The sequence below is a fragment of the Thamnophis sirtalis genome, unplaced genomic scaffold (assembly GCF_051295495.1).
Source record: "Thamnophis sirtalis isolate CommonGarterSnake01/CBP01778 unplaced genomic scaffold, rThaSir2_p1.2 scaffold_2, whole genome shotgun sequence".
Lineage (NCBI taxonomy): Eukaryota > Metazoa > Chordata > Lepidosauria > Squamata > Natricidae > Thamnophis > Thamnophis sirtalis.
The window spans coordinates 39,591,323-39,612,721 of record NW_028261382.1 but is presented as its reverse complement, the minus strand read 5'-3'; the positions used below and the strand labels follow the sequence as shown (position 1 = coordinate 39,612,721).

Here is a 21,399-nt window from a genome sequence, read left to right as displayed (position 1 = left end):
GATCCAAATTCTGAGCTTTCCTGGAGCTCGGAGAAGAAAGTTGCTGACGACTCCAATTGTAGTTTCTCGAGAACACAACGCAACTCAAAAAACTTTGCTTTACTCCGAGGGGCAGATAACATGCAGGCAAGGCCTCCATTCCTTTCGGGAAACTCTCCGAATCTCTCCATTCAACTGAACCTTTCAAAACTCAGTGCACGTCGCCTGAACCTCAGATGAAAAATATTAAGCACACATTCACATCTGCCCGGGCAGATGTTTCACTGGAATTGTGGTTTCTGTTGTTGGGCTGCTGGGTAAAAGGGAAGACAGAGTGGGAGAAATTAAAGCCGTAAATCAATTTTCTGTTTCCAGCCGAGGGTTGCACGGACCAAATCCACTTGCAGACATGATGAAGTCTCAGAACTTGCACGCACAACCCAGCTTGTTTCAGCAGGGGTATCTTTTGTACTGGTTTAACATGTTGCCATTCTCAATGCGCCCCCAAATTGCATTCACCCTTTGAATCTGGATTTTCACAAAGAAGCTGGGGGAGCCAGAAAACCCGAAGAGGTGATGGGGCTTCAGATAAGAATCAGATAAGAACCAGGAGTAATTAAAAGGCTGGGAGAAGAAATCGAAGCAGATGCCAGGGGGCCTCGGGCTCTGAACAGCCCCACAGGGTGTGGAATCAGCTGGCAGAGCGTCTTGGGTGGGAGATGGCGGGAGGGAAGGAGGGAGGGTTGTTTGGCCCTTTGGGGTTTCAAGAATCAGCGCTTTCTTTCTTTGAGTTCCTTCCGGTGACCACGCCTTCTGGGGGAAGACTCGCCGTGGCTCTCTAGGGTTATATAAACCACCCGCAAGCAACCTGGAGAATGTCAGGTGTGCGAGTCCAGGCGGAGCAGAAGAGAGAGAGAGAGGGCGAAATGTTCCAACATCAAAGAAAGGATGCTGAGGACCTTCCCGAGATGCTGATTAAAGGTAGGAAGTCATCTCTTCTCTTGCCTCTCGGACATCCGACTTCTGCCCCAATTCCACCTGTTGGCAGCCTTTCTCAAAAGACCCACATCACTGTTGCAAAAGTGGGGGTCCACACCTCACAGGTGCTCCGTGTTGGAAGGGGCCTCAGAGGTCTTTCAGCCCAGCCCCCAGCTCAGGTAGGAGATGTTATACTATTCCAGACAGATGGTTGTCCAATCTCTCCTCAAAAACCTCCAGTGATGGACCCCCTAAAACATCTGGAGGCCAGCCATTCCACTGATGAGCTGATTTGGGTTTATAACAGAATACCAGAGTCGGAAGGGATCTTGGAGGTCTTCTAGTCCAGCCCCCTGCTCAAGCAGACAGCCTTATATTATTTCAGACACATGGTCGTCCGATCTCTTCTTAAAAACCTCCAGTGTTGGAGCACCCACAACTTCTGTATATGTATTCTGCATAAGCTCAGGCCAGCAACCTTTTCAACAGGGAGGAAGCCCCAATTCTTTGATCTCCAATTATTGCCAATACTCGATCACTTTGACTTTGGGGGACAATGCTTGAAAAAAAGGGGGTTCTTTCTGCCTCTTCCGAATTCCCATTCTTACCACCCTCCATTTCCTATCTTCTTAACTTGTGACCCAACCAAGTTTCTATTTTCCCATTTCACACATTTTCATCCCACTCCTCAACCAAAGAAGCTTCCAGAAATCAATATTTACACAATCTACCAAACAAGAGATGAGCTTAAGCCTAGCATGGCACACCAGGAAAAGTGACTGGGGAGGGAGAAGGAAAAAACACTTTTATTTCTTTTATTTTGTTATTTCTGAGTTACAGATTTATTTAAAATGGTTTTTCCCATCGGTGGGAGGGAAGCAAATTCCCAACGACGAGTTTGTTTCAAGCTAATGAGGAGAGCCCAAACTGGTTTGTGACTTCCATGGGGAGCGCGATGTGGGTCCGATGGGGAACCTTGTCCACCGTTGTGAAATTTATTTTGGCCGATAGTCATGAGGAAAATTATTTGATGGCTTCCTGATTGATGTGCCTTACATCCTGTCCTAGAAACATACCTAATGAAGACTAATATGAAAATTGGTGGGTTATTTTCCTGCTATTAATCAACTAGGGACCGAAAGGAAGGGGTGTGGAATGAAGGAAGACACGGTCACCTCCTTGCATCAGAGGAGCCGATTAATGGAATTGCCAACCGTATCAAAAGTTAGTCACCTGACATTAGACTGGATGCCAAGGCCATACGGCTTCCTCCTTTTAGCATCCAGGCAGAGTGTGTGTGTGTGTGTGTGTGTGTGTGTATGTGTGTGTGTGTGTATTGCCACAGCATCATCGTCAAACGAGGAGGAGTATTGGGCAGGCAATCAGAGATACGAGTTGCCACAGCAGAACAATTAATTCACAGGTAGGGACGAGCAATGAATTAGATCACAGACTGATCACGGCATCAAAATAAATGGGAGGAATGAAACAGACAAATCCGAAGAGATAATGAGCTGCCGGCTTGTTTCCGCCAAGCCTTTTAGTTAATGTTTGGAGGAGTCGGTCCCTTTGCCCTCCTTGAACTGCTTGACTCACAGGGAGCCCTGCCTTACCAGGTAGGTCAGGTAGGAAGCACCAACAGATCAGCTGACCCCACCTCATTGTGAAGCTCCATTGACAAAATATTGCAGGTCTGAAAGTACCAATCTCTCTCCATCTCCTTTACATGGTGCAGCTGGAGGCTGTGCAGTCTCTTATCGGACTGTTCCCCAGGCACTATATCTTCCCCCTCAAGGTCTTTCCCTCATACCAGCTAGAGGGAAGATAAGCCCTGCCGAGGGGCAGTAGGAGGATCCTTTAGATCAAGAACTGGGTCCATAATGGATTCTTCTGGTCGGTCCCGAGCACGGATGGTTCTTCTCTCTCCTGATGCCGAGTTGCTAAACTATTCTTTCTTTCTTTCTAAAGGAGAAGGAGGAGGAGAAGAAGAAGAAGAAGGAGAAGGAGAAGGAGGAGGAGGAGGAGAAGAAGAAGGAGGAGGAGAAGGAGAAGGAGGAGGATGTGGCTGTCACGGCCCTGGCTATCCAACGCCTTTAGATGCCATGAATGGTAAGTGTGAAAGATCCTCTCTGGATGGCAGGGCAGGGCAGCTGATGTTGGAACTAGACGGAAAGGAAGGATAGGTTCACACTTCATATTAAACTACTCATCTGAACCATGGTGTGTGGAACAAGCTCAACATGGACATTGAGCCATTTGATGAGGGATCACCACCTGGTATTGGGACCCTTGACCAACCATCAATGCGCTCCAATCCCACAGATCCAGGAAGCGACTCAGCGTGCCATGGGGCAGCCCCTATTGCCCAATGGGTCCAACCCGGCCTTTATGCAAATAACAGAATTAACAGAGTTGGAAGGGACCCTTGGCGGTCTTCTAGTCCAACCTCCTGCTCAGGCAGGAGACCTTAACCCATTTTAGACAAATAGACGTCCTATCACTTCATAAAAACTTCCAGTGTTGGAGAACCCACAACCTCTGGAGGCAAACGGTTCCACTGATTAAGTGTTCTCACTGTCAGGAAAAATCCGATAGCGATTTCTGCACAGACCGCATAGCTCGGGTAACATGAATCTGGTTTAGGATTCTGTGATACTGCAGATGACTAAGAAGTCTTCTGTTGTGATTCAGTCCGTAGCTTGGGTTAATCCAGGAGCCACGTTTAACAGGAGTCTAGCCAATTACAGCTCTGACAGAACTGTTTTAAGATTCAGATGTGGGATCCTGAAATGTGTCTTTCTGCCCCGCTTCCCAGGCCCTCGAGAGAGGCTGATCTACGTGCCTTGCATCTTAACCGGCACAGGGACCCAGAAGCCGGATTATCTCGCCACAGTGGATGTGGATCCTGAATCTCCCAATTACTGCCAAGTACGAGATGATTTCGTTCTTCGGGGTGACGTTGTGAAGGCTTGTTTGGTTTCCTTTTCCTTGGGCCTCTCTTGAACATAGCTCATATTTGGTGGCGGGGGTTGGAAGCGGAGTAAGGCTGCATAAAGACCCATCAGGCTAAACTGTGGTTAGTTTTAACCAGAGCTTATTGAATGAGCCAATGGCTCCTGGGTTTCATGTCACGCTCATCCAGAAACAAACAAATTGGGGTGCAATTCAGTGCAATACAGTGTTCCTTAAGAGAGCTGTGGTGGTTCTGTGGCTAAGACACTGTCGATCAGAAGGTCAGCACTTTAGCGGTTCGAATCCCGAGCGCCGCATAACAGAGTGAGATCCCGTTCCTCGTCCCAGCTTCTGCCAACCTAACAGTTTGAAAGCACGTAAAAAATGCAAGTAAAAAAATAGGGGCCACCTTTGGTGGGAAGGTAACAGCGTTCCGTATGCCTTTGCCATTGAGTCATGCCGGCCACGTGACCACAGAGACGTCTTCGGACAGCGCTGGCTCTTTGGCTTTGAAATAGAGTTGAGCCCTGCCCCCTAGAGTTGGGAACGACTAGCACATATGTGCAAGGAGAACCTCTATCTTTACCCTTTACAGTGTCCCTTGTGAACATCTGCAACTTCCTAAAGAAAAGGCTAAGGATGGAGAACATCCTTTAAAGCAAGGGTGGGGAACAATGCTGGCTTAGGAATTCTGGGAGTTGAAGTCCACAAGTCATAAAAGGGCCATCACCCCCAGCCCTGCTTTAAAGGTTGAAGAAAGACCCTTGGTAGGCACAGACACGAGGAGAACAGAAGTCCTAGTCACTTCAAGACGACGTCTCAAATTCTCTCCCTGAACTGCTAGACTTTGATTGAAATAGAGGTTGTTGCTTTAGAATGCAGAATTATTACTGCAACATTAAGCATTATACACCAGGTTGCAGACCTAAAAGGGGACTCTGCAAAAAAAAAAACCCTAACATTTACCAACATGTTCAGACACACTGTCAGTTTCTAAAACACTTTCTGATAATTACTAGACTCTCGACATCAAGACCTGGGAATAATTAAGTTAAATCAAATTAAGGGAGTTCTTTGTTCTGAGCTCAGCAAAGCTGAGCTGCTCTCGATTTCTGGACCGTTTCGAGTCGTTCTGTTGGTTTGTCTGCTCATACTCCCGAGGCGGATCTGCCTTTCTCGCATGTCTGTGTCAGCAGAGTCATTGCCTAGATCCACACAGGCACCCTAACTGGATGCAGCTGTGTCTGGAACCGTCACGTGAGAACCGTGGGAATCTTAATGGCAAGGGAGGGTCATTAGCGGGTACCGCAGACACCAATGCTATCATGCACTGGGAATGCCTACAATCCAAAAAATTTGAGTCGCTGGCTCTGGCACTCACACTTGCGGGGAGAGCTCTTCCTTGACCCGATGGTGTCTGCAGGTGCCTATCCTACGGGTTGGAACTGTTGTGCACAGGGTGCATGAATGACTGGGGAGAGGAAAAGCAATGTGCTTCAAGAGGCTACCATTGGTGAGGTTCTGCTTGCCAGTTAGAAGAGCGAGAAACCTACATTCTTCCAGCTACAATCCACGCCCCCTTCCACCCAGCAGGAGGAGACCTTTCTGCTAACAAGGTTCCATTCCACAAGCGGTGTTCCGCGACCAGAGACTCACACAAATCACGAGCCTTTTGAAACCCGATAGAGAAGCTCAGATCCAGGCGAATAGATTAAGGACACACTTAATCTCTGCCTCTCCAATCTTTCCCCACCAGGTTATTCATCGGCTGCAAATGCCGTACGTGGACGATGAGCTTCATCACACCGGCTGGAACGCTTGCAGCAGCTGCTTTGGAGACACCACCAAGAAACGCAACAGGCTGGTCCTTCCCTGCCTCAACACTTCGCGGATTTACGTGGTGGACACCGGGACCGACCCCCTGGCTCCCTCCCTATTTAAAGTAGGCCCACCCACACAACCCAAGAGGGTGCAAGTCAGGGAAACGGGTTGCAGAGGACTCTGAGGGTTAAACCCAAGGGGCTTTACAGCTCCGAGCATGTGACCACCACCGATTCCCCGACCTCGTCTTTGTAAGAGATTTAAGCCACAATCCACGGTTTCCACAGACATTAACCAATGTCTTCTTTTCTTCTCTTCCCTGACCTTGGCAGGTGATTGAGCCGCACGAGGTCTTCTCTAAAACCAACATGGCTACATTACACACCTCGCACTGTCTGGGCAGTGGAGAAGTCATGATCAGCTGCCTTGGGGACGTGTATGGTAATGGAAAAGGTACGGAAAAGGCTGGGCGGATTTGTTTTCCAAAACGGGGGTCAGGATTAAAGCACTGTAAGAGCAGATATGACTTGGGAGATGTTGGGAGGGAAACCTATCACACAAACTCCAGAAACCCGAAATTTGAGTCCTGGCCTCTCTTCCATCTCTCGCGCCTCTCCGAGTGGTGCAAACCCCTTTTAGCTGGCCCTTCCTGGGACCCACCTACACCTGCCTGAACTAATTTGCATTCTCCCCACCCACAGGCGGATTTGTTCTTGTGGATGCGGAAACATGGGAAGTGAAGGGCACCTGGAACCACCCCAGTGACGAGGCGCCGCAAGGATACGACTTCTGGTACCAACCCAGGCATAATGTCTTGATCAGCACCGAATGGGGTGTCCCCAAATACCTTGTGAACGGGTTCAACCCTGAAGACCTGAAGAAAGGTGAGATGACAGAACACCGTATCAGCTTAAGGCCCATCGGGATCCAAAATCCAGGAGAGGCGGGGGGACTACATCCTCGAAGGGTTGAAGAGAAGTTGAGAAAGGTGGGCACTGGGGAGGTGTTGATGGCCATCTAGCCCAACCTTCTTATCCAGCTTTTCCCCAAGAGATGGCAGCTCAGTTTTTGCTTGGATGGAGGTATCCAACACGAGAAAGCATACCATCCGTCTAAAGAAATGCTTAGCAAAACCCTCCTGAGTACCCTTGTCTAGTAGCAGGCGTTCCTACTCACCAGAAGAAGTTGAGATGATTCTTCTCCCTTCCTCCGCAGAGCGCTATGGCCGCCGCCTGAACGTGTGGGACTGGACCACCCACTGCCTCGTCCAGTCCATTGATGTGGGGGAAGATTCTGCCCCCCTGGAGATACGTTTCCTGCACAACCCAGATGCCGCTCACGGCTTTGTGGGATGCACCTTCGAGAGCTCCATACACCATTTTTTCAAGAAGGAGGTAGAAAAAAAAATAGAATTTCTTTCTCCTTTCCCCCATCTTTCCCTCTGAAATAAGTGACTTCCGGGGGCTTCAGCTCAGAATAAAGTACTAATTAAAATGCACCATTAAAAACAAAATGTAATGTAATAACGGGTATACTACGATCATGATAAGGAAATCTTTACACACAAGAACCGGAACGCAGCACTGCCTTATTAGTTCATCTTGTCTCTACGGTAGAGAAACTGTGTTCATCTTTGCCAAGAGCCAAGGTGGCGCAGTGGTTAAATGCAGCACTGCAGGCTACTGCTACATCAGCAGTTCAGCGGTTCAAATCTCACCGGCTCAGGGTTGACTCAGCCTTCCATCCTTCCGAGGTGGGTAAAATGAGGACCCGGATTGTTGGGGGCAATATGCTGACTCTCTGTAAACCGCTTAGAGAGGCCTGAAAGGCCTATGAAGCGGTATATAAGTCTAACTGCTATTGCTATTGCTGGAGACCAGAGACGAGAGGACCAGATGCCTGGCAGAGATTGGAAAGAATTACGACAGAACTGGGATAAAATTCAGTAGTTGCAAACTATAGAAATATTTCAAATCCGACTGAGATCAAATCTTCAAATTAGGAGTCAGATATGGACAGGAAGCGGAAAGGGTGACCCAAATTAGTTTACATGGGAGAGCTTTGCACTCCCCAACCAATCAGCCTCCTTGTGTGTCTCTTGCAGGACGGGTCGTGGACAGCGGAGAAGGTGATACAGATTCCAAACAAGGAAGTCACCGGATGGTACTTCCCTGAAATGCCATGTGAGTAAACAAAGTTCAGGAGGACTTTTATCCTCATGCTCGTGGTCTCAACCCTCTAGCTTTGGAGTTCGCACCTTCTGTCCCCAAATTAAGGGTTTTTAGAATCTTTTGAGAATGGGCTGAGAGGCCCCCAGAACTGAGAGAGATCTATAAATTTTGGAGAATGACGATTCGTGAAAAAGGTAATTGAATTCTCTTCCCAATCTTATTTCTTGAATTCTCTTCCCAATCTTATTTCTTCTCTTCTCCAGCGTTCCTCACAGACTTCCTCATTTCACTGGATGATCGTTTCATCTACCTGAGCAATTTCTTTCACGGCGATATCCGACAGTACGATGTCACCAATCCCCACTGCCCTCGACTGACAGGCCAGGTGAGCTCCCTCCCACCTAAAGGCCTGGAAATCATGGTTCCTTGCTTAGAATCCTTCCAGAAGTTGCTTCTTTCCACCCTTGGAACCAGGATGTTGGGTTAAGCAGAAAGCTAATCCAGGCCTGATTTATTGCCACGAGGTAGAAGAACCCATGTTCAGAGGGGGTCCACCTCCAAATCATCATTTAACAACCCCATAATCCCTTGTGGGGTAGAGTCTGGACAATTAAATGGAGCTAGCAGAGTGTTTTACTGGCCGGAGGCCCTTCCTGTCGCCAATGCGGAGATTTGTTCAGCAGATATATTTTCATTGTGCCCAGAGAAATATCTGCCTCTATCTAGGATTGAACTCACAGCCACCTTATTGTGAGGCGAGAGCACCACCTCTAAGCCAGTGCACCACTCCATTGGGGTCCACTTCCAAATGCCACAGCTTGCAGAAGGGGAGAGTGTCCTTCGGCCTGAACTGACCCTTCCGTTGGTTCCTGCAGGTGTTCGTCGGAGGCAACATCTACAAAGGCGGGGTGGTAACTGTGACTAAGGATGAAGAGCTGGACTGCCAACCCGATCCCTTCATGCTCCAGGTGAGGCTCTCTTTCCTCAGAAGGATTCTGTGTTTGAGGCACTTATAGGAAACATGGGAGACATAATTGTCAATGGACAAGTGTGGCTTCTTCTCGGCGGGACAACTTGAAATGCTGCAAAAGTCTTTCCTGAGGCAGGTTAGAACCAAGGAGCCACATGTCCCCCTCTATGGACCTCCTACATTTCTGGACCACTTAGGGTTTTTTTTTCACATTAGGGAAGGCGAGTCTACGGAGGACCCCAAATGCTCCAGCTCAGCTTGGATGGAAAAAGGCTTTATGTCACCAACAGTTTCTATACACAGTGGGACAAGCAATTTTATCCACAACTGGTCAGGTACGAAGCTTCTTGACAGGTGGAGGAAACTCGGAGCAAGTTGGGGGCAAGGGAGTTGCCCTTCTTCTCCTCCTTCTCATGTTACCCTACTTGCTCAAATAACCTTCCTTTCTTCTCCCTTTTTCAGGGACGGGTCAGTCATGCTACAGGTTGACGTAGACACAGAGAAGGGGGGTCTCTGTGTCAACCCATACTTCCTGGTGGATTTCGGGAAGGAGCCTTGGGGACCCGCTCGTGCGCACGAAATGCGTTACCCAGGAGGAGACTGCACTTCAGACATCTGGGTCTGAGATCCCCCTCCAAGCCCTCCCTCTTGCAACGCTAGCATTTAGGGGGCAGGAAATGGGGCAGAGAGCAATGCAAGGCCAGAATGATGATTTGTAGTTTAATCCCGTTGCACTGATTTCCACATTTTCACTTAAACAGTGTGCACAATCAGGAAATAAGCTAGCTCGCTCATCCGTAGTCAGCACTATGGCGCTAAGGGGCACACCGGTCTCTTCATCGCTCTTCTCTCCTTGCTTAGCTAAAGGTGCTACAAGCTCAGCTCCATTCAGAGGCATTTCCTCTAGATTCTGTTGTCCAGGTGCAAAACTGGGGTTTATGCCCATCAGGACACTTTGCTTAGATGTTCTACAGATGTTTGCAAGTCTTCTGACGCCACTCTTGCAAATTGGTGGGGAACAAACCCCTTTAGGCTGTTTTTGATGGACGCGAACAGAGAAATTAAAATTGTCAAGTTTTCTTGGTAATAGACTCTTCGGGATAATCTTTATTTCAAGCAGAGAACGTCAACTGGTTGACCTCCGTGGCCCTCAAAACAGGACCAGAGTCCAAATCTTCTACCTGCAAACACGTAGCTAGTATTATGCATATAAATCCACAAATATCTTCATCTTGTCTTTCTTAAGTTCCTTTGTTGCTGGTTCTGCAAAGGCGTTTGACCCAGCAAATGCCTGGAAACCACCTCGTCTGGGTATATGAAAAGTAGGGCTCCCATTATAATCCAGTCCTACCTGTAAGCCACCTTCGGGAATTCCAGCTCCCATAACCGCCTTCTGCCAGTTGGGAATTCCCACCTTGAACCATTCAAATCTGAATAAAAGGTTAAATACAGAAATACAAATTTTTACCCTGCTCTGTGTGCTAATCAACTCAATCAGGAAAGGATGTTTGCCTTGCACCATCAGTAGGTCATTATCTACATCTCCACCTCCCACATTTCCTTCTCATCTCATGACTGGCTTGCCACATAATCCTCAACCACGTGCCATAGGTCTGGCGTGGTGAGATGAAATCTATAACTATGTTGTTGTTGTGATCCTTCACTTCAGTCCTCGTTCCTGAGGTTTGTGGGGGAAAGTCTGCATGTGTTTTTCTCGCAATGTGTTGTGGAAACCTCTGAAGGACCTATGCTGTCTCCTTCATGGGACTGAGAGAGAAGGACTGGCTCAAAGTCGCCCAGCCGGCTTCCGTGATTAAAAGAGGGTTAAATATTTATGGTTTCCTGTTGTCTAATCCAGCACCTTTCACCATTATACCAACCTGGCTCTCCATCTATAACTTAGCCCAGGGGTTTCCAAACTTGACAACTTTAAGACTTGTGGACTTCAACTCTCAGAATTCCCCAGCCAGCCTTGGAGGGCTCCAACTTTGGCCACTTTTAAGACTTGTGGACTTCAACTCCCAGAATTCCCCAGCCAGCCACAAGGGAATTCTGGGAATTGAAGTCCACAAGTCTTAAAAGTGGCCAAGTTTGGAGACCCCTGACTTGGGCCATAATTAATGTTAGCTGCAGGAGAGGGATTTTCCCCTTTCTGAGGCACTGCCAGGTAATCACAGCCAACGGATCGGAGAACAAGCTGGCTCTCTGCTGGTTTTCCTGGTTACCCAGATTTTGGCAACCCTGTTCTAGAAAGGACTTTTCTGCGTTAAATGGGAGCCGAGGTTGTTCCTGGCATCTGCCAGAAGGCAGGGAAGGAGCAAATGCAAACAGCCGGCCAAGAAGAGGAAGACGAATTATTAAACACATCAATCTGTTCCACCCACGAGGATATTAATAGCTTGGGGAAGGAATTACATGGTGACAGTTCTGCCTCTTTGTGCGCATTACATTTCTATCGTGTCAGATTTGAAAATGAATGCTCTTGAGTTAAGTCCAGTTCAACTGCACTCAACGTAGGTTTCAGGGCAGTCAGAGGAGGTTGGTAAGAACACACATCTGAACCACAGAAGTTGAGACAAAACATGGTTGGCCTTTAGGCTCCAACAGAAGCTCTGGCTAGTTAATTTATGAAGGAATCAAACTTGGCTTAATTTTCTCCTAGAAAAACCCTAAGCACCAGGGGACACCAAAAAGTGGACTTTAAATCTGGCCATTTAGCCTGATGCAAAAGAATCCTCACTGAGGTTTTAACAGAAGAAGAGTCGGAAGGGAGGTCTTCTAGTCCAGCTCAGGAAGTTTTGATTCCTTCTGCATCTGGGCAACTAGCCTCCCATTCCTATCCTGAAGACTTATAAATTAACCCATTGTAGCAGGAGTCATAGATTCTTTTTAGCAAACAACGAAGAGTTAGGAATTGCTTTTTTTCCTTGCCTGCTCCTGTGTGTGGCTCCCTCCACATGGGGGGAAATGCCCTGTTCTGCCACAAGGGGGCGCTCACACACTGTGACCAAGCACAGCTGTCACCTGGTTGATCCAGGACTTTTTGTTGTTATTAGTTGCGAAGTCGCGTCTGACCCATTGCGACCCCATGGACAACGTTCCTCCAGGCCACTGGTGGGATTCGAAATTTACTACCGGTTCTGTGGCCGTGGCTTGGTGGGTGTGGCAGGGGAAGGATACTGTAAAATCTCCATGTCCTTCTAATTAGCTGGGACTCGGGAGGCAGAGAATAGAAGGGGCGTGGCCAGCCAGAGGTGGTATTTACCGGTTCTATGAACTACTCGAAATTTCCACTACCGGTTCTCCAGAAATGGTCAGAACCTGCTGAATTCCACCTCCAGCTCCAGGCTTTCCTGTTCTCTACCATCCTCTGGAGTTCATTCAAGCTCACGTTGGTTCCTCAGACAGCGATTTTGCTTTCTTGCATTTCTTTGTCTTTGGGGTGGTTTTTAGTTGCTAGGACTTTTAAGCAACCCCAACTAATAGCCATCAGCCATCAGGAGCCACCTGCGGTCACACCTTCAGCTACAATAGGCCAGGTGGCAGAGGAGGAGGAAGGACAGTTCCTCTTGCAGTCTGTGAGTCTGTCCCGTTGGAATGCCAAGGGCTCTAAGGCTCCTCCTCTTGGTGTTCACATTTTCATTTTAAGCAGTTTAATTCATCAGCAAGACAAACGAAAGCCAGATAAGCCGCTCTATCCACCTCTATCCTTAACGTGAAACTGCTTTGCTTTCCAGTCACTTGACAAGCCCTTATTTGATAAAACGATGGAGCTTTGGAATGCGCGAGGTTAACCATTGCCCGGTTGGGCTTCCTCCACAGAACTTGAATTGAACAGAGTCTAGGTCCGTAGAATGCGAGGGTTGGAAAAGGGGCTTTGGAGATCACTTAGATTAACACACTTGTCTGGCGTGGGAATGCCGAGGGATCTGACTTGGAGTCCTTGCTGCTACATTTGGGATGGTGATACCTCGAACGCCCTTGAATGTTGGTGGCAGAGCTCCGTTTTCTAATAAACCCAACAAAGGTCAGAGACCAGAAGGGGATGAGAAAAAGTTGTAAAACTCCAGCTAAGAAGGCAGAGCTGGAAAAAAAAGAGGTTGAAAGAGGGAGGAATGGGAGGTTCAGACTCAGTTAATCACTTCTGAAATTCCAACAGCAGAGTCATCAAAGGCTCCAACCAATGGCTGCCACTCAGCAACAGGAAGTGCTTAGCAGGCATAATTCAGAGAAGGGACGCCAATCTTAACCAGAATAAAGCTAATAAAGCACAACAAAGACCCAGCAAATGAAAAACAGTGAGCTCGTGAAATTTAGCCGAGACGTAGGGCAGAACCCCAATGTTCTCCACATGGTTCTTTTCCAGCTTGATTGCCATTAAAGCAGAAACTCTTAATTCTCTCTCCTTCCTGTCTTCCCAATGCAAAAACTGGGATAATTTCAAAGGCCAATGATAAGGTTGAAGTTACCACTACTGAAAATAAAAGTGGTCTAGGTTAGGATGCAGCTGATGGTGCTTGCTGGACCCATGATATGAGGCACAGAGCTTTCTAGGAATTTGGAGAACGTCAGCAACAGATGCAATTCTAACTTCTCGAGACTGCAAAAGAAATGAGAACCAAGGATGCTTCTTGGATGACAAACAAAACATCTTGAAAAAAATAAAACAAAAAGTACCCTAGTCTTCTGAAAAAGAACCTTTGATGATAACCAACTCAAAAATCTTTGACTTACCCCGAGCGGCAGGTGACATGCAAGCAGGCCTTCATTCCTTTCACAAAGCCTTCAAATATCAATAGCAATAGACTTATATACCGCTTCACGGAATCAGCCTCTTGCCCCCTACGATCTGGGTCCTGATTTCACCAACCTTGGAACGATGAGTCACTCTTCAGCCTGGTGACATTAGAACTCCTGGCAGCCAGCAGTCAGCAGAATTAGCTTGCGGTACTGCACTCTAACCACTGCGCCTCCGTGGCTCTCAAATCATAATACCATCCCAAAATTTTATAGCTTCTGTTTCTTACGGCCTTTCTGTCTCCAACAGGTTATTCTCAATGTGCACTGAATTGCTTTTTCCCCTGTAAATCTGGTTATTCTGATGAGTCAGTAAACCTAACAAACAGGAAGATGTGATGAGGGTTCAGATAAACTCTTCTGAAGATATAATCAAGTGTGAGAAAGGATAAAACAAAGAAATTAGGGCCCCAAAGGACGCAGAGAAAGAGTCATTCAGCTCCCATGGGGTATATAAAACATCTGTAAGAAAACAGGGGAAGCTCAGGTATGCAAGCAGAGGCAGAGCAAAAGAGAGAGACAAAAATGCTCAAACAACGAACAAGAGATGACAAGAAGGAACTTCCGAAGAAGCCCAGCGAAGGTAGGAGGTCAATCCGTTTCTTGTGTCGGAGGCAACAGACTTTTTCACCAAGGCTGCCTGTCAGCAACCTTCCGTAAAACACCTGAGTCTCCCTTCTTTCTCCTGATGCACCGAAGCTAAATCTCTCTTCTTCTTCTTTTAAAGAGGGGAAAGAATGTTGCTATCCAGAATGTTGCTATCCAACGCCCTTGGATGCCATGAAAGGTAAGAAGGGATGATATCCTCCCCTTCTGGAGAGCAGGCCAGGGAAGAAGATGTTGAGTGCAGCCGCAGAGATGAGGGGTGGGCTCACACCTCATATTAAGCCGCCTCATTGTGGTGTGTGGAGCAAATAAGTTGAGCCATTTGGCGTGGGACAACTGATCTGGTATCGGAATCCCTTGACCAATGACTTGGGCCACAGCGTGGTTTAATCCGATACCCTGAGAGAATGGGTGAACACTAGTTGTAGTTAAGACAGAACTGTTTTCAGGTTCAGGCCCAGGAGCCTAAAATGTGGACATTTTCCCTAGGACCTCCAGAGAAGCTGATGTACGTGCTTTGCGTCTTAACCAGGACGGGGACCCAAATGCCCGATTATCTGGCCACGGTGGATGTGGATCCCAAATCTCCCACTTATTGCCAAGTACGAGGATACTCTGTCCTTTGAGGCGATGTTGCAAACGCTTGTTTGGTTTCCCTTTCTTTCGACCACTTTTTAGTATCTTGCATTCGCATTGCGGTCATAAGTCGAGAAAAATTTATACCAACAGGTTCAGACACATTCTCTGTTTCCAAAACACCTGGAAACCTGGGAACAATTTACTTTAATCAAATTACAGGAATCCTTTGTTCTAAGCCCAACAAATCTCAGCAGCTCCCAGCATGTTTCTAGTCGTTCTATTCCTCGGTGTCTAAGGAGTATCGTCAGGAAGATTTGCCATTTTCACATTTTTGTGTCAGCAGAGTCACGGTCAGTTACACCTATGCACAGGCACCTGAGTCTGGGCAACTGAATGGAGCTGAGTGTTTACTGGCCGGATGCCCTCCCTGTCGCCCACAGAGAGAAATATCAAGCAGAAGACCTTTCTACTAAGAAAATTCTGTTCTGCAAATGGTGTCTTCAACCAAAGATACGCAGATCATGAACCTTTGGGAAATGGAGAAATCTAATCCTAACAATACATGTTTAATCTCTGCCCTTCGAATCTTTCCCAACCAGGTTATTCACCGGCTGCAAATGCCCTACATTAATGATGAGCTTCACTTCCTGAGTTCGAATGCTTGCAGCAGCAGTTTCAAAGACACCACCAAGGAATACAACTGGCTGGTCCTTCCCTGTTTAAACTCCTCACGGATTTATGTGGTGGACACCGGGACTGACCCCCAAGCACCCTGCCTGTTCAAGGTACGGCCGCCCATCTTTGCAAGATGAGCTTAGGATAGAAACCAGTTTGCCATCTGCAATTTATTGCAGTATAGAAAGAAATCCTGACAAACAACCTAATTATGCAAGAGATGTCACATTAATTTTCAAATGTTTTATTTCACCTTGTCACATTCCTATCAAAAGCCCCCGTGTTTCACTGACCTCAGGTGGGCTCTGGAGGTTTTAGATCCAAGCTATTTGAAGAGTTGCAAAGACAAAAATGGAACTGCAGTGCAAGAGTTTTTATTTTTTTCCTTCCTCTCCCCAACCTTGGCAGGTGATTGAGCCCAGAGAGGTCTTCTGTAAAACCAACGTGGCTTCACTATTCACCCCACGCTTTCTGGGCAATGGAGAAGTCATGATCAGCTCCATAGGGGACCTATTTGGCAATGGAAAAGGTACTGCTGGATGATCTGTTTTCCAAAAAGGGGGATTGAGGGGCTGTGATGTTGCTCAAAAGAGGTTGGGAGAGAAACATTCTCCACAAACTCCTAAAACCTGAAATTCCCACCTCTTGGACAATTCTGAGTGGGGCAAACCACTTTCAGGCAACCTTCCCTGGGAATCACCTACATCTGTTCGAATTCATTTGTCCCCCAAACCGCAGGTGCATTTATTCTTCTGGATACGGAAACATGGGAAGTGAAGGGTACCTGGAACCGCCCTGGGGAGGAGGCTCCACAAGGATTTGACTTCTCGTACAAACCAAGGCATAACGTCTTATTCAGCACTGAAGTGGGGATCCCCAAATTTGTTGTAGACGGGTTCAACCCTGAATTTCTGAGGAAAGGTGAGTTGCTAGAGCACTGCGTGATCTTATGACTCATTGGAATTCAAAACCCATGCGGGCTGCACTTCAACCGAGGGACGGAGCGAAGATTCTTTGCAAAAGGATCACACTGAAGGACTGTTGGTGACCATCCAGCCCAACCCTCTTGTCCATCCAGAGTTAGCTCTTCCTCAGGAGGTGGGCACCTCAGGTTCTGCTTGGAGGTCTCCAACATGAGCAAGCCCAGTACCTTTCTAAGGAAACTCTCCACATCCTCCCGAGTACCCTCTGGCAGGAGGCGTTCCTACTCACCAGAAGAAGTTGAGATGATTCTTCTCCTTTCCTCTGCAGACTACTTCGGACGCCGCCTGAATGTGTGGGACTGGACCTCCCACTGCCTTGTTGAGTCCATTGATATGGGGGAGGACTCTGTCCCCCTGGTGGTCCGCTTGCTGCACAACCCAGATTCCCCACATGGCTTTGTGAGCTGTGGCTTCAATGGCTCCATACATCATATTTACAAGGAGGAGGTGAAAACAAGTAGAATTTCTTCCACCCCACCCCCCCCCCGCCCATTCCATCATAAAGAATTGGCATCTGAGGCTTCAGCTTAGAATAAAAGAACCAGGCATAATGCAGTATTAAAAGGAGTGCATAATATCGATGATCTACCACTTATCACCATGGTCATTAAGTGTATTACATGGTTAGTAAGGAAAACCAGACTTCACCACTGACTTTAAAAGCTCCACAGGTCCCAACCAACCCTGTGTGTCTTGCAGGATGGGACATGGATCACAGAGAAGGTAATTCAGATTCCTGACAAGACGGTCACCGGGTGGTACTTAACCGAAATGCCAGGTAGGTACATAGAGTGCAGGAGAGCTGTTGTTCTCATTCTTACCTCTCAACCCTCTACCTTCGTGCGTATGAATTTATATGCGGCCCATTTTGCTTTCATGAGGCTCAGGAGGCCTTATGACATGATAAAACAATAGTGTAAAATATTAAATATAGCCTTAACACTGAGAATTGGCTATGTTGGAGGGGAATGTAAAAGGCGGTTTGCACCTTCCATCTTCAACTTAAGGAGTTTTAGCCACTTTTGAGAAAAGACAGAATCACATCATGGCTGAAAGAGATCTGCAACTTTTTGGGAGACAAAAATTCTTGCAAATGTTGCATGCCAGGAAATTAAGCAACCCTACTTTCTTCCTGATCTTGTTTCTGGGCACGTTCTCTTCTCCAGCGTACACCGCTTACTGCGTTATTTCATTGGATGACCGTTTCCTGTACCTGAGCAACTGGTTTCACGGCGATATCCGACAGTATGACATCACCGACCCCCACTGCCCTCGGCTGACAGGCCAGGTGAGCTCCCACCCACCCAAAAGCCCTGCAACTGTGAGGAAGTCTTGGGGTCCTTGCAGAAGTCCCTTCTTCCACCATCAGAACCAGGATGTCGGTTTAAGCAGAAAGCTAATCCAGTTACTGGCAAAGAACTCCCCTGTTCAGATGGGGTCCACTTCCAGATACCACAATCAGGAAAGACTCTAGCTTGGGGAAGGGGGGACTGTCTTTCGGCCTGTACTAACCCACCCTTTGGGTCCTGCAGGTGTTTGTAGGAGGCAGCATCAACAAAGGCGGGGTGGTGACTGTGGTTAAGGATGAAGAGCTGGACTGCCAACCAGATCCCCTCGTGATCCAGGTGAGCCTCCTTTTCTGAGCATCAGCCCTCCCTGGAAAACCAGCCAGGTTACACAACTAGATGAACCTGTTCTACTTTATTGTAAGGCTCCATTAAGAGAATCTGGCAAGTAACATTCCTGCTGCCACTTTTAAGTGCTTGATGCATTAGGTATGGTCCTTCCTAAGTTTCTTTCTCTGACTGTTAAGCCACCGGTGGCGCCTTCCTTTCGACCATTGTTTCCTAGGCAGCATCTCTTCTCCTGCTTCTTCAAGGTCATGCATTAATTGTAATTGTAATTGTAATTTAATAAATTTATATGCCGCCCAATCCCATAGGACTCCGGGCGGCTTACAAGTACAAGAGTGAAAATGAAAGTTAAAATATAGGGAAAGAGAAAACCAGATTTAAAAGCAGTGCACCATACACTCAACCTAGATGGGGCTGGACCTCGTTCATGGGGTCAACAGCCCCAGGCCTGCCGGAACAGCCAGGTTTTAGTGGCTTTTCGGAAGGCTGAGAAAGTGGGAAGGGTCCGGATCTCTGCGGGTAGATCGTTCCACAGGGCCGGAGCAGCTACAGAGAAGGCCCTCCCCCGAGGGGTCGCCAGACGGCATTGTCCGGTCGACGGCACCCGGAGAAGGCCCAGCCTGTGAGATCTTATCGGCCGTTGGGAGGTATGTGGCAGGAGGCGGTCTCGCAGATATCCAGGTCCAAGGCCATGTAGAAAGATGATCCTGGTTTGAGACACTTGCAGGAAACCTGTTAACAAATCATTCTCAATCTTTTCTATGGGACTTCTTGAAAGCCCACAAATAAATCTCCTGCTGCAGATTGGACTAAGGAACTATATATAAGCCTCCTTGGACTGCCTATATTTCTTGACCAGTCTTTGCTTTTTTTCCTCCTTAGGGAAGGAGAGTACATGGTGGACCATACATGCTCCAGCTCAGCTTAGATGGGAAAAGGCTTTATGTCACCAACTCTCTCTATACACCATGGGATGAGCAATTCTATCCACAACTATCCAGGTATGTTCTTCTTCTTTCTTGTATTACATGCCAGATCAATCTTCTCCTTACTTTCTACTCCTTTGTTATTGTCTCTCTGTTGATACTGGAATTGCACAAAGTTTCTAACCTTGAATTCTTCTTCCTTTGCAGTGAAGGGTCAGTCATGCTCCAGATCGACGTGGACACAAAGAAAGGGGGGCTCTGTGTGAATCCAGATTTTCTGGTGGATTTCGGGAAGGAGCCGTGGGGTCCCTCTCGTGCGCATCAAATGAGTTACCCAGGAGACTGTACTTCAAACATCTGGGCCTGAGACCTTCCTTTGAGCCTACCCTATTGCTAAGCTAGCATTTAGTGGGCAGGGAACTGAAGCAGAGAGGAACTCAAAACTAGAGTGTTGGTTTGTAGTTTAATCCCGCTGCACAGATTTCCATGTTTGTGGAGGATTTGAACAGAGAAATTGTCATTGTAATAAAATATTTTCTTGATAATACAGACTCTTGACGGTAAATTTCATTTGAAGATGAGAGCGGCAACCGTTGACCATGTCTATGTATTTTTCTCACAATGCATTTTAAAAGCCCCTTAAGGACCAACGCCTCCTTCCTTTGGTTTACAGTGGCTCAAAGTCACCCAGCTTGGCTTCCCTGCCTAAAACAGGAAAAACATTTATGGTCTCTAGCATCTAATCCAGCACCTTCAACAATTGCATCACATTGGCACTGGAATCTATAACTTAAGCCATTATTAATGCTAGTCAGCTGCAGGAGATGGATTTCCACTTAACTATCCTCAATCACTACTAGGTAACCACAGCAAAGAAATCAGAGAAGAAACTGGCTCTCCTGGCCATGCCTGTTCTGGACAAGGGAAAAGAGGGAATCAGCAAAGGGAGGAAGAATTCCTCAAAATTGGGAGGACACAACTTTGGCAGGGGGCTTAGTTTGACTGACACGGTAGGCACTGCGTTCCAATGATGTCAGCTCTCAGAAAAACACATTCATCTCCCTTGGATGTAAGTTCCACAGCAGTCAGGTGAGGCTAGTAGGATACACATCTCAACCACAGAGGTTTTGGCAGAGCATGAAAGGTCTTTGCTCCAACAGAAGCTCAGCCAGTGAGGCGAGAAACTGGTCGCTAGCAAGGAGTTTCCCTCAAGTCCAGTTATTCACCAGTGTCCAACCCAGAAGCTGAGGTTCCTCAGATGCAGCTTTGTGGTGAGGTCTCACCACTCCTGACAGAAGCTTTGTCAACTGGGTGTGGAAGACACAGGAAACGTGGCACACTTCAGAGTTACCCACTGGAGACTGATAAGACAGCGTGCTGCCTAAGAAAAATAATAACACCACCACATTGTGGGGCATGGCTGTCTACCTACTGCACACTTCCATTCCTCAGAGAGAGCAATTATGTCAACAGCCCCGAGCGCGCGCTGAACCCCTCCCTCCCCCACCTCCGCCTTCCTATGGAGCCCTCCCGCCTTCTCTACTCCGCCCGCCAGAGCGGCCGCCCCGCCCACACGGCACCTTCGTCCGCCGAGCGACGCGCGGATTGGATGCCGTGGCAACATCACTGGCGAGGGGCGTGGTTGCCTGGTTGGCGCGCGCCTGAAACGGGGAGTTCTGAGATTTGGAGGGAAAGTGTTGCCTCCTCCTTTTTTAGTTCCATCGTCCCTGTTTTTTCCTCCTCTTCCTCCGCCATCGTCTTCTCCTTTTCATTATCCTCCTCTTCCTCCATCTTCTCCTTTTCTTTTTTCTCCTCTACCTCATCTCCTTTTTATCTTCCTTCTCCATAATCCCTCTTCCTCCTCCTTCCTGAGGTAAATTCTCCTCAGCAGAAGATGGAAGGTGGATCACTCGTAACCCCCTCAGCCTCACAGGGTTGTGACAACCACCACCTCACTCAACGTCATTTTAAAAAGGTCTTCTGAATCCAACATGTCTCACTTGAGTTTTTCTCCCTTCCACAGACGGGGAAATTCTGAAGAGTTTGACTCTTCCCAGGTGGAGACAGAGGATCACAGAGAATTATGAAGAAGTCACAACATTTCTCTCTGAAAAAAGAAGGCTATCGTGCAAAGAGTACAGTGTTTTTCCTTGAGATGCTACCGTACTTCTTTCTTGTCTGCTCCCATCTGCATCTCCGCCCAGAAGGGGGAATAATGCCATGTTCTGCCACAAGGGGGCGCTCACACATTGTGCCCAAGCCCAGCCATCACCTGGTTGTGGGACAGCCCTAATCCAGGATTTTTAGGCAACTCCAACTAATAGCCAC

General features: G+C 47.7%; 2 protein-coding genes across 2 annotated transcripts; both read left to right on the top strand.

The window, feature by feature from the left end:
* Positions 1–905: 905 nt before the first annotated feature.
* Positions 906–9,844, top strand: LOC106540613 (methanethiol oxidase). Its single transcript, XM_087703684.1, has 12 exons — positions 906–960; positions 3,004–3,066; positions 3,773–3,885; positions 5,666–5,851; positions 6,063–6,183; positions 6,432–6,614; positions 6,946–7,124; positions 7,835–7,913; positions 8,165–8,286; positions 8,777–8,869; positions 9,088–9,206; positions 9,334–9,844. Exons 1-12 carry the CDS (start codon positions 906–908, stop codon positions 9,494–9,496), a joined length of 1,476 nt encoding a protein of 491 aa, XP_087559810.1. The 3' UTR covers positions 9,497–9,844.
* A 4,328-nt stretch (positions 9,845–14,172) lies between these two features.
* Positions 14,173–19,679, top strand: LOC148048641 (methanethiol oxidase-like). Its single transcript, XM_087703683.1, has 12 exons — positions 14,173–14,251; positions 14,396–14,455; positions 14,764–14,876; positions 15,453–15,638; positions 15,937–16,057; positions 16,267–16,449; positions 16,780–16,958; positions 17,211–17,289; positions 17,678–17,799; positions 18,044–18,136; positions 19,028–19,146; positions 19,279–19,679. The coding sequence occupies exons 1-12, from the start codon at positions 14,194–14,196 to the stop codon at positions 19,436–19,438; spliced, it is 1,473 nt and encodes a 490-aa protein (XP_087559809.1). The 5' UTR covers positions 14,173–14,193; the 3' UTR covers positions 19,439–19,679.
* The last annotated feature ends 1,720 nt before the right edge of the window (positions 19,680–21,399 follow it).

Coding starts and splice junctions, on each gene's coding strand:
- LOC148048641 (XM_087703683.1), top strand. CDS start 14,194: ATGCTCAAACAACGAACAAGAGATGACAAGAAGGAACTTCCGAAGAAG. Junction 14,252..14,395: donor TCCGAAGAAGCCCAGCGAAG/GTAGGAGGTCAA, acceptor CTTCTTTTAAAG/AGGGGAAAGAATGTTGCTAT. Junction 16,450..16,779: donor CCCTGAATTTCTGAGGAAAG/GTGAGTTGCTAG, acceptor TTTCCTCTGCAG/ACTACTTCGGACGCCGCCTG.
- LOC106540613 (XM_087703684.1), top strand. CDS start 906: ATGTTCCAACATCAAAGAAAGGATGCTGAGGACCTTCCCGAGATGCTG. Junction 5,852..6,062: donor TGGCTCCCTCCCTATTTAAA/GTAGGCCCACCC, acceptor TGACCTTGGCAG/GTGATTGAGCCGCACGAGGT. Junction 6,615..6,945: donor CCCTGAAGACCTGAAGAAAG/GTGAGATGACAG, acceptor CTTCCTCCGCAG/AGCGCTATGGCCGCCGCCTG.